Below are 15,665 nucleotides of genomic sequence, written 5' to 3' on the forward strand. Positions count from 1 at the left end.
TAGAAATGAGATCTAGGTTTGAAGAGCTCACCGCAAGAAATTCAAAAGTGAAAGGGATCCTAATTTCGACATCTAGTGCAAAAGTTATATGATTTTGAATATTTGAAAAGGAAAATTAATGTGCATGCGGTCATTGTTGTGCATGTGCTACAATTACTGGATAGCAATCGTTCACACTCACAAAGCTAACATGTTTCCTTTTTTAGTCACCCGCTCAGATTCACTAATAGGCACGCGGCCACTGGCTAGATGGGCCCCAAAATCAGAGATATAAACCCTAGTAGATCTCTACACGCATCATGCGTAGCCATTCAACGCGACACGGACACCATCCGATGTCGTTGTCTAGATCTTCCCCGGCTCCTCATGGCAGGACCTCCCGTCAGAGTTGTTCGTCCTTGTGCTCCTGCGCATACTGTGCCATGCCGACCGCGTTCGCATCCGCACGGTCTGCTGCCCGTGGCGCTCCAACACGCGACTGCAGCCACTGCCTCCGCCGCTCCCGTGGGTCATGCTCCCCGACGGCAGCTTCCTCGGCCTCCCTGACGGCGCCCTCTACCGCGTGCCCGTCACGGACGACGTCTCCCAGCGTCTCTCAACCGGCGGCATGCTCTTTCTCGTCCTACGGAGCGACACGTGCTGCCTGATGAAACCTTGCTCTACGGCATCGGCGATAACCCCTCTTCCCGAGCTAGCCTTCTGCTTCCCAGAAAACAAGGCTGGCTATCGAATAGCTCCGCCGGAGCCTGAATTCACCAAGGTGGTGGCGTCGGATTACCTCGTTGCCGCTCTGACAAAGTCCAAGACTGTAGCCGTCCAGGGCCGGCCCATAGGCCGGGCAAACAGTGCGATCGCACTGGCCCCAGTGAGCCGGGGCCCCGGCCCAGTTAGTAGTAGTTCTACTATTAGTAGTTGAAATTTCTGATGCTCAAAAAAAGTTGAAATTTCTGGTCTTTTAGTTCTCTGAATAAGGTTAAAGGCCCATGTGCAGCCCACGCTTGCCCACCCAGATCAGCACGTACGGGAACACAATCACCAATCGATCGATTTAGCTGCGATTTATGATGATTGTTGCATTTTATGGAGTGGGTTTGGTCAAGTTAGTATGAATATTGTAACATGGAAGCTATCAGTGGCACATGAGCTTGCTAGGAATGCTTTTCATTCTGGTTTAATTGTATTTGGGTCGATGTATTATAGCTAAGCTCGTGAACGATGTAACTATGTTTGCTAATCAATAAAATCTGCCGAATGGCTTTCACAAAAAAAAACCATCCACTTAAATTGTTGCTCCAAAATATTATCATAGTGGCTTTGAATATAAGTAAAATTACATAGTATGCCCTCTATCTTATGAAACTTGTCTTATATTTGTCTTTAGAAGTATCCAAACATAATAAACTAAATAATGTCTAGATACCTTTAAATTTTAACAAATTTAAGACAATTTAATGAGACATGATGGAATATATCACTCTGAGTGATTCTTACCCTTCTCGTTAGACGTCGGCGGCAACAAGTCGCCGCAATCGTACCACATCATACCGGCGAGCCTTCGGAAGATGTACCTGTAAAAGATCCAGTCACGGAACAGCTTGACCATACAACCTCGCAGACCCTGCACGTCAGTCCCGCCTTGCTGGACCCAACCCGACAGGTAGGCACCGGCGACTAGCAAGGCGGCCCGGCCACGTCGCTCCGACACATATGTTGCCACCCCCTCTGCTGGTGTGGCCACCCGCAACATAGCTCGGGCGAGCACCACCACGTCCTCCAGCGCGGAGCCCCCGCCCTGCGCCAAGTCCGGCGTCATGGGGTGGAACGCGTCGCCGGCCACCGTGACCGGCCCCCGAGCCGCATGTCCGGTTAGGATGGCCCAAGGCGACCGGTAGAGCAGCGGAACCCACGAGAGGCTGTCGTGGCTGGAGTGGTGCACCACGTCGAGGTACTCCGGCGGCATGTGCCTACCCAAGTTGCCGGTGACCTCCCACATGATATTCATCGGGTATGTGCGGTCTTCTTTCTCTGTGGCGACAGTGTTGTTGACGAGGAACCAGTATACTTCCGTGTCGTTGATGGGCACCATGGCGGCCCTCAGGCCCTCCGAGGAACCAGTATATTTGTAAGCCAAGAGTAGGATGGTCTGAGCCCATGGAAGGGTTCCTAAAGATCAATGTTGATGCTGCATTTGAGGAGAACTCGAGAACAAGTGCAACCGGAGTTGCTATCAGAGATGACAAGGTGTTTTGCATAGCAGACGTCTAATCGATATTTGCACCATGTGGGGATAGCTCAATGGCAGAAGCATATGCGTTCAGGGAAGGGTATGTCCCTAGCACAACATATTGGGTGCAACAAGTTTTTTGCTCAAACAAATTGTATGCAAGTTGTAGAGACAATGTTAGACGGTGGTTTCTCGGCGACATTTTCAGCTGCGATTTATGTTGATTGTTGTATTTTATGGAGTGGGTTTGATCAAACTAGTATTGAGTATTATAACAGGGAAGCTAATTCAATGCCACATGAGCTTGCTATGAATGCTTTTCTTTCTAATTTAAATTGTATTTGGGTCGATGAACTTCCTAGTTTTATTATAGCTAAGCTCGTGAACGATGTAACTATGTTTGCTGATCAATAGAATCCGCCGAATGGCTTTCAAAAAAAAAACCCATCCACCTAGACTGTCGCTCCGAAAATTTATCATAGTGGCTTTGAATTTAAGAAAAAGTGATATGGGGTAGCCCGATCTTCTCAGTAAGCAACGGTGGTGATGGTGATCACGGGATGATGGCAGCGGAGATAACTTGATGAAGTGGATGATAACTTGTATGACGCAACGAGATTTCTCGATTGGTCCCTGTCGCCAATGCAACAGCTCTCAACCCTGCAAGATATTCGCAACTCCACACACTTGCGCACGTAGCCGCCGACCACGAAGCGGTAAGTTGCAACCTCCCAATTCCCAACGGAACAGCAGACCACACAAGACTTTCAGATCTACACCAAATCAAGCAATATGGTGTAGAGATTCAATAGTTTTGCAGAGTAAACAACTAAGAACTAGGGTTTATCTTAAACGTGGTCTAAAACTACTTTGGGGGCATCCTGGGCACTTATATAGGAGTTCAGGACGACCTCAGGTCGAAAAAGTACGAAAATAACCGACCCAGAATAGATCTGGTCGAGACAGACTCGGGCTCGGCCGGTCTGGAATCCGGTCGACCGGGCCTGGGACCGGGCGGTCCGGTTTGGACCGGGCCTAGGACCGGGTGGCGACCGGGCGGGCGTCCAGGCCTACTGGAATCGCCCCGTCTGGCACAGGAGTGGAGCCCGGTTTGGACCGGGCTAGTTCGGCGTGGGAGTCGGCCGACCGGAGCTGGGACCGGGATGGTCCGGCATGGGAACCGGTGGAACCGGGCCTGTAACCGGGTGGTCCGGCGTCACGGCCGGTTGACCGGGCTGGGCACCAGCGTGAACATCTCCTCCTCTCGCGCATCCCTCCCGCTCCTCCCTCGCGCGTCCATGGGATGTCTTCTTGTCCAGCTCCATGTCCAGCTTCATGTCCATCTTCTTGTCCAGCTGCTCCTATTCTCCTCGTGTGATGCTTGCTCCTTCTTCAGACCTGATCATACATAAGTAATACGACTTAGGCAGTATAAAGTTCTCATCGATCAAAGTATCATTTAGGAACAAGTTCACCTGTCGTTTAAGTAGCTTCGCACGAGCTCGTGTCATTGGTCTAATCCTAACTTCATTGAACTTGAGCTTCACAGCAGGATCATCTTCAACTTGTAATGACGAAGGTAGTAGTGAGGTAGAGATGTCCTCATCATCTCCCCCCCCCCCTCAAAAGGCGTCGACCTCGACGCTCCAAGGTCTTCTCCGTCATATGGTGTCAAATCAGCAGCATTGAAAGAATTACTGACACCAAACTCATCAACTGGAAGATCTATCGAGTATGCATTATCATTGATCTTGGCAAGCACTTTGTAAGGACCAGCACCACGAGGAAGCAACTTGGACTTCCGCAGCTTCGGGAACCTATCCTTGCGAAAATGTACCCAGACCATATCACCAGGCTTGAACAATATCTCCTTGCGCTTCTTATTCATCCTTGCAGCATTCCTCTTGCCTTTCTTCTCTATCAACTCTTTAGTCTTCACATGTATCTTCCGTACAAAATATGCCCTGTTTGATGCCTCCATATTGCCTCTCTCATGTATGGGCAAAGGCAACAAATCAAGTGGAGTAATGGGTTTGAAACCATACACCACCTCAAAAGGACACAGCTCTGTGGTAGAATGCACCGCCCTGTTGTAAGCAAACTCCACATGCGGCAAACACTCTTCCCACTCCTTCAGGTTCTTCTTGATCATGGATCTCAATAGTTGTGACAATGTTCTATTCACCACTTCAGTTTGACCATCAGTTTGGGGATGACAAGTAGTACTGAAAAGTAGCTTCGTCCCCAGCTTTCTCCATAGCGTCTTCCAGAAGTAGCTCATAAACTTCACGTCACGATCAGAAACAATAGTCTTCGGGACTCCATGTAGACGTACAATCTCCCTGAAAAACAGGTTTGCAATATGCGACGCATCGTCGCTCTTGTGGCAGGCAATAAAGTGTGACATCTTAGAGAATCTATCCACTACCATAAATATAGAATCATGGCGTCTTTTAGTACGCGGAAAACCCAACACAAAATCCATACTAATTTCCTCCCAAGGTGTAGTAGGTGCCGGTAAAGGTGTATACAAATCGTGAGGCTTCAGCTTGGACTTGAACTTGTTGCAAGTAATGCATCTCTTCACATACCTGTCCACATCCCGCCTCATCTTTGGCCAATAAAAGTGGTCAGCTAGCATGAGTAGCGTCTTCTCACGCCCAAAGTGGCCCATCAAACCTCCAGCATGTGATTCCTGCAATAAGAGCAAACACACATACGATTCTGGAACACATAGTTTATTAGCTCGAAACAAGAACCTATCATGTATGTGATATTTTTACCATGCTTTACCAAGAGCACACAAGCGATATGGTTCAGCAAAATCATTATCAGTAGCATACAAATCACATAGTATCTCTAAACTAGGAATTTTAACATCAAGTTGAGTTAATAGCATATTCTTCCTAGATAGAGCATCAACAACAATATTATCTTTTCTCTTCTTATGCTTAATAATGTATGGAAAAGACTCAATGAACTCAACCCACTTAGCAAGACGCTTATGCAAAGTAGATTGGGCTTTCAGATATTTCAAAGCTTCATGATCATAATGTATGATAAATTCTTTTGGCCACAAGTAATGTTGCCAAACCTCAAGAACTCTAATTAAAGCATACAATTCTTTATCATATATAGGATAGTTCAACTTAGCACCAGAAAGTTTCTCAGAAAAATATGCAATTGGGCGACCCTCTTGCATCAATACACCACCAATTCCAATACCACTAGCATCACATTCAATCTCAAATTTCTTATTGAAATCAGGAAGTGCAAGTAACGGTGCAGAAGTTAACAGTCTCTTAAGTTCATCAAAAGCATAATCTTGGGCTGCGCCCCACTAAAAAAACAACACCTTTTTTAATCAAATCATTCAAAGGTGCAGCAATAGTACTAAAGTTGGGCACAAATCTTCTATAAAACCCAGCTAGACCATGAAAACTTCTTACTTGACTCACATTTATGGGAGTAGGCCAATTTTGAATAGCTTCAATTTTAGACACATCTACGTCTACTCCATGCTTAGAGACAACATAACCCAGAAATATGATGTCTCTTACCGATTTGCCGTTATCGTTTTGGGGTTATTGTGAAGCCCCAAAACCGGTACCATGAGGATCCCAGCGAATCCGCCGAAATCCGCACGATATCGATTCTAGGAGACGCACCACCAAGCGCCTCGTACACGCCGAAGCATGCATGCGATACGGGTGGAATCAATCACGAGCGGTAACATTACAACAGGATTACAATAGAGCCCACAAGAGACAGATATATTACAACAACGACTCCAACGAGTCAAGATACAAATATAGAACATAAGATCCAAATCATACAGAAGATCAAATACGTCCGAGTACAGACAAGATACAAATTGGACTAAGAGTCCTGAAGATAACCAGTGGCGTCCATAACCCTGCCCAGGCCAAGCCGGAAGGGTAACCTTGCTAGCGTCGTCTTCATCGAACATATCTTCATACCTGCCCGGTTATGTCCCGTAGAAGCAGCAATAAGTACGGGTTCGTACTTAACAAGACTTCAAGACGTATAAGCGTTCGTCAACCAGTCGTCCTTTGCACTTGAGGCACGCAGGGGACTTAGAGGACGCAAGAGGAACGTCATAGGCAATATGGTGGGGTTAAGCGGCAGCGCGCAAGCACTAAAAACCTATAGAGACACTCTACAATAGTCGTCCAATTAGAGAAGATGAGAGAGCGCATAAGCTAGCAGATCTATACTTTGCAAACATAACACAGCCGATGTGTTCCCCCTTCGCCAAGAAGTACTTACGAAGGCACTCACACGGTTGTCAAGTTTTAACCATTTATTGTTGAAGTTGTGCTAACTTACTACGCAAGTTATTAATAATGAAACAACAGGTGTAAGTTGTCTATGGTCGAGTCATACAGCTCCAAGTCGTCCATAACCGCGGACACGGCTTATCGATAAGATGTACACCCTGCAGGGGTTGCCCAAATGTACCCACACGCACCGCTCGATCCACTTACGACAGGTGGATATCACGGCTCGCACTCTCCTTCACGACAACAATGTCCAGGAAGCCACCTAACCAAGTTGAACCCGTATCGAAGTCCGGCCGTATCTCCGAAGCGGACTTAGCTATGTGCGCCAGCGTGCTAGGTGGTTTAAACACACACTAGGGCGATAAACCACTTCACAGAGGCTCCGCGACCTATACGTGCATACCAGAAACAAGGGATACAAGGCACCCAGGGGCTTCCCAAAGTAAATAAGTAACAAGCTGGCATGCACGCAAACAACAAATGGTAAAACATTGCAAACTAGTTGTGGCTACTGGACAAAGCTGTAGATTCTGGCAGTGGTCAAGGGGAGACCCATAAGCATACCCACGTGTGGTTAGAGCGCTCAGTCTTGGAACAGATAACAAGAACTCGGGGTCCTAGATTTCATGGAAACACAAGTGAGCCGTCATAAAACGAGCAACTGACCCACCGATGTCTCCGCTAACAACTATCAACAAGTAACCATGATACCCTCAACAGATATAACCATAAACCATGTGTCATGTTCCCCAACAGATAACCCGATAAGATAGCATTAACGGTAACGAGATATAAACAGCGCTAGCATGCACTACGACGCGCAAGGCAGACCCGATAACCAAACAATAGCTATAGGTGGTTGGTGGAGGCAATATAGGCTACTTGAGGTAACAAGTGGAAGGGACACGTGACAAGAACGCAACTTAAGGATAGCATAAGGGAGAAGGCAAAATAAAATAGGTGAGCGACTCCTGCAGGGACAGGAGTATAGGGAAAATGCTTGCCTGTTAAAGCTTGCCGAGGAATATCCGGAGGACTTGTCGTATCTCACCACACCACTTCGTGATCCTATCCGGGAAGAAGCAAATGCTGAAACAAGCAACGGATGCGAATCTTACAATTACGGGAGAAGAACCGGCATGATGAAGATGATATGCATGACATGGCATACATGATGCGGCGATGCAACTTATCCATATTAACCGGAGTCGGAACCCGGGACACACAATTTAGGTTGGAGTTGTATTTTCTACCGACAAATTTAAGTGTTGGTTAGCATGGCATAACACGGCAAGGGTGCGCTACTTCAATATTAAACAGAGCGGGAAAACCAAGTCGGTGTCCGAAATACTCCGCATATATGTTAGGTGGTTTGCACGAACTATCATGTCATGACATGATGCGAGATGCAAACAGATGAATGGATGGCATATTATTGTTCCTTGCATTTTTCTGATCATTTTTCATATATAAAACATTTCATTTGGAATTACGGTTGGAAAGATATGATTTTTGCAAGTATTAACCATTTTCTGGAAATTTCAGTAAAACAGAAAAAGGACCGGGTCGTTTCTCACCCAGGTGCAGCTAGCCGCAGTCACAGACGAGCGGGACCAGGGGTTGACGTGGATGCTGACTGGGACGGCAACCTGCAGGGGTTTTTTCGAAAGAGTCAACAGCTGCAGGGACCGCGGGTTGGAAGGGAAAAACTCTAGGGGCTCAGATGCAAAACAGACGAGATCCAGATCTGGGGAACATTTCTCACCGGAGAGGAGGCTAGCCCGCATAGGCTGACGAGTGGGGACAGGGCAACGACGTGGACGCCACGCTGGCGAACCATGCGTGCACGCCCATCAGGTGTTCGACGCGGTGACCGGCGGCGTTGGCGTCGTGCGCGCGGGAGCTGCAGGGCACCCCAGGATGCGAGGGAGAGGGCGTCGGGTTCTCCTCGACGGCGCGGACCATGAGGAGGGAGCGCCAGTAGCGGGGAACTACCGGAGCATGGCCGGCGGCGTGGACCTGCGGCGTCGCGGACGGCAACAACGGTGAGAGGACAGAGCAGGAAGAGACAGAGGCCAAGAGGATGTCCAGGAGAACGAGGAGATTACCAGGATCTCGATGGTGCGGTCGCCGGTGCCGGAGAAGGACGGTGGCGGCCGGAATCTTCGCCGGAGCGCACACGGCCTGAGATGGAAACGACGGTGCTGGCGCCGATTCTGAGCACCCCCGGATCAATTGAGTGGATGAGGAGATGCACGGGGTAGAGACGGTTCTTCTGGTGGCGTCGGCGAGGCGCAGGGCAGTCTATAGCGGCGGCGGTGTGGTGGAGTCGTCACGGTGGCCGACGATGGGGTTTCTCCCTGTTGGTTCTTTTCGTGGAGAAGGGGAAAGGAGGAGGGAGCAGGTGAGAGGAGCGGAGTGGTTGGAGATGCTGGCTTGCAGAAGGGATAAGGAGGAGGGAGTGGTTGGCGTTGTCCTGTAAAGCGAGGCGAGGGGAGGAGGACCACAGCGATGTAGACGCAGTGAAACGAGCACGCTGCTCTCGTGCGAAGGGAAAAGAAGAGGACTTGGTCTTCGCTCGAAGGGGTACGGGCCTAGGTGGGTGCCAAGCTAGCTTGGGGCCTGCGGTGGAGAGAGGGGATTGGGCCACCGGGATGGAGAGAGGCCTAGGTAGAAAGGATTGGGTTTTCTTTTCCTGTTTTTATTTTGCAAACCATTTGAAAAAATGAATTCCATTCTGTTTTGAATTTGAACCAGGAAAGAGAGTGAGCTTCAAAAACTAGTTTCAAAATATTTAATTTATTTGTAACCGAAACAAAACACATTTATATTAAAAATTTGTTTGTTGGAAAGGCTTAATTATAAAATAAGAATTATGAGAGAGAGATTAAGGTTTTATTTAAAGAAGAAGACAAGGGGGTTTTATAAAACTAATTTTATTTTGTCAAAAGCATGGATGATATGATGCATGATGCCATGATGATGCACTAAAAGAAAAAGAACAAGCAATTCTATTATGGGGGTTTTCCTGGGCCGCTACAGTTATGCATTAGAGACAGCCACATTCACTTTAAAGAGGGCACCATCTAAATCCGTTGAAACGACACCGTATGAATTATGGTTTGGGAAGAAACCTAAGCTGTCGTTCCTTAAAGTTTGGGGTTGCGAAGCTTATGTAAAGAAGTTACAACCTGACAAGCTAGAACCCAAAGCGGAGAAATGCGTCTTCATAGGATACCCTAAAGAAACAATTGGGTACACTTTCTATCACAGATCCGAAGGCAAAATCTTTGTTGCCAAGAACGGATCATTTCTTGAGAAGGAGTTTCTCACGAAAGAAGTGACTGGAAGGAAAGTAGAACTCGACGAGGTTGATGAGCCTTCCCTCATAGATCAGAGTAGCGCAGTGCCGGAAGAAGTTTCTGTGCAGCCTACACCGATAGGAGAGGAAGCAAATGATGATGATCATGAAACTTCGAACGCGGAAGCTACTGAACCTCCCAGATCGACGAGGGAACGTACCACTCCTGATTGGTATGATCCCTGTCTAAATGTCATGATTGTGGACAACAATGATGAGGACCCTGCGACGTATGAACAAGCAATGGTGAGCCCAGATTCCAACAAATGGCAAGAAGCCATGAAATCCGAAATGGGATCCATGTATGATAACAAAGTATGGACTTTGGTAGACCTACCTGATAGCCGCAAGGCTGTCGAGAATAAATGGATCTTCAAGAGAAAAACAGATGTGGATGGTAATATTACTGTCTATAAAGCTCGACTTGTCGCAAAGGGTTTCCGACAAATTCAAGGAGTTGACTACGATGAGACTTTCTCACCTGTGGCGAAGCTAAAGTCTGTGAGGATTTTGTTAGCAATAGCTGCATTTTTCGATTATGAGATTTGGCAGATGGATGTCAAAACGGCGTTCCTTAATGGTGATATTGAGGAAGAGTTGTATATGGTACAACCCAAAGGTTTTGTCGATCCTAAAAATGCTGACAAGGTATGCAAACTTCAGCGTTCCATTTATGGACTGAAGCAAGCATCCCGGAGTTGGAACCTATGCTTTGATAGGGTGATCACAGACTTCGGTTTTATACGGACTCATGGTGAGGCCTGTATTTACAAGAAAGTGAGTGGGAGCTCTGTAGCGTTCCTGATATTATATGTAGATGACATATATTGATTGGGAATGATATAGAACTATTAAGCAGCGTTAAAGGTTATTTGAATAAGTCCTTTTCAATGAAAGACCTTGGTGAAGCAGCGTACATTTTAGGCATCAAGATTTATAGAGATAGATCAAGACGCCTAATAGGCCTTTCACAGAGTACATACCTGGACAAGATTCTAAAGAAGTTTAGAATGGATGAAAGCAAGAAAGGGTTCTTGCCTATGTTGCGAGGTTAGGTCTTGAGTAAGACTCAAGGTCCGGCTACGGCGGATGAAAGAGAGAGGATGAGCAAGATCCCTATGCTTCGGCAGTAGGCTCTATCATGTATGCCATGCTGTGTACTAGACCGGATATCGCACATGATGTTAGTTTGACCAGCAGATATCAAAGTGATCCAGGAATGGAACACTAGACAGCGGTCAAGAATATCTTGAAGTACTTGAAAAGGACTAAGGATATGTTTCTTTGTTATGGCGGTGACCAAGAGCTCGTTGTAACCAGTTACATCGATGCAAGTTGGAACACCGATCTGATGACTCTAAGTCTCAGTCTGGGTACGTGTTTATATTGAATGGTCCGGCAGTAAGCTGGAGCAGTTCCAAGCAGTGCATGGTGGCGAAATCTTCAACAGAATCTGAATATATAGCGGCTTCAGAGGCTTCATCGGAAGCGGTATGGATGAAGAGGTTCATTGTTGAGCTTGGTGTCGTTCCTAGTGCATTGGACCCGTTAGTCATTTATTGTGACAACACGGGTGCCATCGCCAATGCAAAGGAACCAAGGTCACACAAGAAGCTAAAGCATATCAAGCTGCGTTTTCATTCGATTCGCGAGTACATCGAAGATGGTGAAGTAGAGATTTGCAAAGTACACACAGATCTGAATGTTGCAGATCCGTTGACTAAAGCTCTCCCTAGGGCAAAGCATGACCAACACCAGAATGCCATGGGTGTTAGGTACCTTACAATGTAATCTAGATTATTGACTCTAGTGCAAGTGGGAGACTGTTGGAGATATGCCCAATAGCCAATAATAAAGTGGTTTTATAATATCTTTGTGTTTATGATAAATGTTTGCATACCATGCTATAATTGTATTAACCGAAACATTGATACATGTGTGTTATGTAAACAACAAGGAGTCCCTAGTAAGCCTCTTGTATAACTAGCTTGTTGATTAATGGATGATCATGGTTTCGTGATCATGAATATTGGATGTTATTAATAACAAGGTTATGTCATTAGTTGAATGATATAATGGACACACACCCAAATGAGCGTAGCATAAGATCAAGTCATTAAGTTCAATTTGCTATAAGCTTTCGATACATAGTTGCCTTAGTACTTCGACAATGAGATCATGTAAATCACTTACACCGGAAGGGTACTTTGATTACATCAAACGCCATTGCGTAAATGGGTGGTTATAAAGATGGGATTAAGTATTCGGAAAGTGTGAGTTGAGGCATATGGATCAATAGTGGGATTTGTCCATCCTGATGACAGATAGATATACTCTGGGCCCTCTCGGTGGAATGTCGTCTGATTAGCTTCCAAGCATATGATTGGATCATAAGAGATGACATACCGCGGTACGAGTAAAGAGTACTTGTCAGTAACGAGGTTGAACAAGGTATGGAGATACCGATGATCGAACCTCGGACAAGTAAAATATCGCCAGACAAAGGGAATTGGCGTCGTATGTAAATGGTTCAATCGATCACTAAGTCATCGTTGAATTTGTGGGAGCCATTATGGATCTCCAGATCCCGCTATTGGTTATTGCTCGAAGAGGAGTCTCGACCATGTCTGCATAATTCGCGAACCGTAGGGTGACACGCTTAAGGTTCGATGTCGCATAAGTAGATTTGAATATGGTATGGAGACGAAGTTTGTTCAGAGTCTCGGATGGGATCCAGGATGTCACGAGGAGGTCCGGAATAGTCCGGAGAATAAGATTCATATAAGGGAAGTTGATTTCTGGGTTTCGGAAAAGTTCGGGATTTTTCCGGTGGAAGACTGGAAGGTTCTAGAAGGTTCTGGAGGGGTCCACCATGGGGCCCATGACCTAGGAGGGCTAGCATGGGCCGAGGGAATGCTCCCTGGCCTAATGGGCCGGGGGCACATGCCCCCCAAGGCCCAGGCTGGCCAACCCCTGGGGTTTCCCCAAAAACCCTAGGAGGGATCAAGTTGGGGGGAGGAAATCTCTCTCCCCCCCCTTGGCCGCCGCCCCACCTAACCCTAGATGGGAAAGGGGGCCACCCCACCGACCTGGCCCCCTATATAAAGAGGGGAGGGGGTGGCCGGCCACCCATCCCATCATTGCCCCCTCCTCTGGCCGCCTCTCTCCTCCACCATACGCTGCTCTGGCTTAGGCGAAGCCCTGCAGCTTTTCTTCCTCCACCACCACCACCACGCCGTCGTGCTGCTGGAACTTGGAGGAGATCTACCACACCTCCGCTGCACGCTGGAACGGGGAGAGGAAGGGCTTCATCGACACCGTACGCGCGACCGAGTACGGAAGTGCTGCCGGATTGCAGCACCGGGGACGATCGTCTACACCAACAACGAGATTAATCTCGTAAGCTTTGGAATCTTCGAGGGTTAGTCTCATCTCCATCTCGTTGCTTCGATCTTGTAGATTAGATCTTGGGTGTTCCATAGATTAGATCTTGGATTTATTCGTCTTTGCGGTAGGAAATTTTTTGTTTTCTATGCAACGAACCCCATCAATATGTTCAGTCTTCTGGTGGAACCTTAATTCCGCGGCCTGAAATATGTCACTAATATTGTCACACATAATATAGCTTCAAAGTTTTGACACTATCGGAACTACACCAAGTCCTCAAAGAACTCCTCGACTTAAACATCCTCAGTCATTGTCAAAACAATGACATACTCTGCCTTCGTTTGTAGAATCCATCACAATATTTAGAACTCATCTAAAGCATAGATATCTTCTAGCTCATTGTGTTACCTTTTAAACAACACTTAGCCTAATTGAGATTTGAAATTCATTTTTATATGTGACCAAACTAATATCGGTGCAACACCTTACAGCGATTTATTTGTCATTACCCCATACAAAACTATATATATCCTTGGTTCTTCTAAAGTACCCAAGGATATTCTTACTGTCGTCCAATGATCATCACATGAATCATTCTGGTACATGCTCATAACACTTTAGAGCACAGGATATTTGATTGTGTACATATTAATCGTGATCTAAAATCAATCATGTGTTTTTACTCATTGAGTGTCAGATACACTCAAGTCTTGTTAAAACTTCACATGACAAGAACACTTTCTTAATATTTCTATATTGAACTACTTCAATATCCATTCTATGTATTTGACTTAAACTTATTATGTGTTTCAATCTATCTTCATAGATCTTGACACTAAATATGTTTTAGTCCATATCCTTTCATTGAAGTTAATTCTCAATGAAACCTTTTTAATCAAGTATATAATTACATCATTTATAACCAACTATATGTCATCTACATAAAGTATTATAAATATGTCTCAGCGCTCCCACTTAATTTCTTGCAAATGAAAGCATCTTCATCCTTTCTGATGAAATCAAAAACTCTTTGACTATTTCATCCGGTGAATATTCCAACTCCGCGATACTCACTTCATCCAATTGAAGTTCGTATACCTATCTAGTATTCCACGGACTAGCAAAAACTCTTGGTTGTATCTTGTATACACCTTTAATACACACTTCTGTTAAGTAATGTATTTTGTCATCCTACTAGCATATCTCATTAAAGAAATATGTAGCGATTACTAGAATAATCTATATAGACTATAAGCATCACTACGGAAGATCTAATCTTATCGTAGTCAACTCTTTAAACTTTGTCGTAAACAAATTTTCGACAAGTCGAGCTTCTTCAAGGATATACCATCCAAGTCCATCAATTTTATAGATCCATTTACTTTCAAAAAATATTCATCTATCTTGGATTTCATGGCGCATGGCCATTTTAATGGAGTGAGGGCCCATCATAACTTATTTGTATGTAGTTGGTTTATCATTGTTCAAAATCAATCCTTTGTCCACAAATCATTTATTTGATCACAAAGTAAACCATACCTACAAGATTCAATAGGTACTTCGATCTCCATGGCTAAAACACTTTGTAGTCATGGGAGCCATGATCGTCCTGGCCGCTTCCGGAACCATTTTCGATGCTGCGCTACTCTAATCATTATGCTCAGGTTCATAAACCTTATCAAGTTCCATTGTCCTCCCACTCAAATACTTTGCTAGAAAACAATTTCTTGGAAATAAGCAAGTAACATTAACCAACACTTTTGTCTTTTACTTCATAGTGGAAAGAATTCCCAATCAAATCTCTGGGATAACCAACAAAGACATTTATCCGATTTTGGTTTGTAAACTTATTTACTTATGCTATGCGTACCAAAATTTAAGAAAGAACTATTAGGGTTCATACCCATGCCATAACTCGTATGGTGTCATTTCAACGGATCATGATAATGCTCTAATCAGTGTAAAAGCGGTAGTCTCTAAAGCATAATCCACAAAATATAATGGCGTCATTTTATTTTATCTCATCATTAATCCAACAAGGTTTGGACACGTCTCTCGGATACTTCATAATCACTATGATACTCCAAGAAACGTGAGTTGTAGAACAATTTCATAACTCTCTTAGATGTTCGCTAAAAACTCATAATTCAAATATTTCCACCATGATCCTATCATAGATATTTGACTTTTCTATTACGATGATTTCCACTTCATGCTGAAATTTATTTGAATCCATTCAAATGTTTCAAACTTCTTCCTTATCGAATATATCCACATATATATACTCAATTCATTGTTGGAAGTTTTCATGAAGTAGAAGAATCTCCCGCACACAACTATGCCCAGTGAACCACATACATCATCATGTATGTTTCCACTATGTTAGTTG

The 15,665-nt window shown here is 45.2% G+C and overlaps 1 protein-coding gene across 1 annotated transcript; it reads right to left on the reverse strand.

Annotated features, from left to right (window-relative positions):
• Positions 1-1,471: 1,471 nt before the first annotated feature.
• Positions 1,472-2,281, reverse strand: LOC127339132 (monooxygenase 2-like). The gene is made up of 2 exons (XM_071827130.1): positions 2,260-2,281; positions 1,472-2,163 (listed from the first exon to the last, which is right to left on the reverse strand). Exons 1-2 carry the CDS (start codon positions 2,279-2,281, stop codon positions 1,472-1,474), a joined length of 714 nt encoding a protein of 237 aa, XP_071683231.1.
• Positions 2,282-15,665: the final 13,384 nt, after the last annotated feature.

Source organism: Lolium perenne, chromosome 3 (genome assembly GCF_019359855.2).
Source record: "Lolium perenne isolate Kyuss_39 chromosome 3, Kyuss_2.0, whole genome shotgun sequence".
NCBI lineage: Eukaryota > Viridiplantae > Streptophyta > Magnoliopsida > Poales > Poaceae > Lolium > Lolium perenne.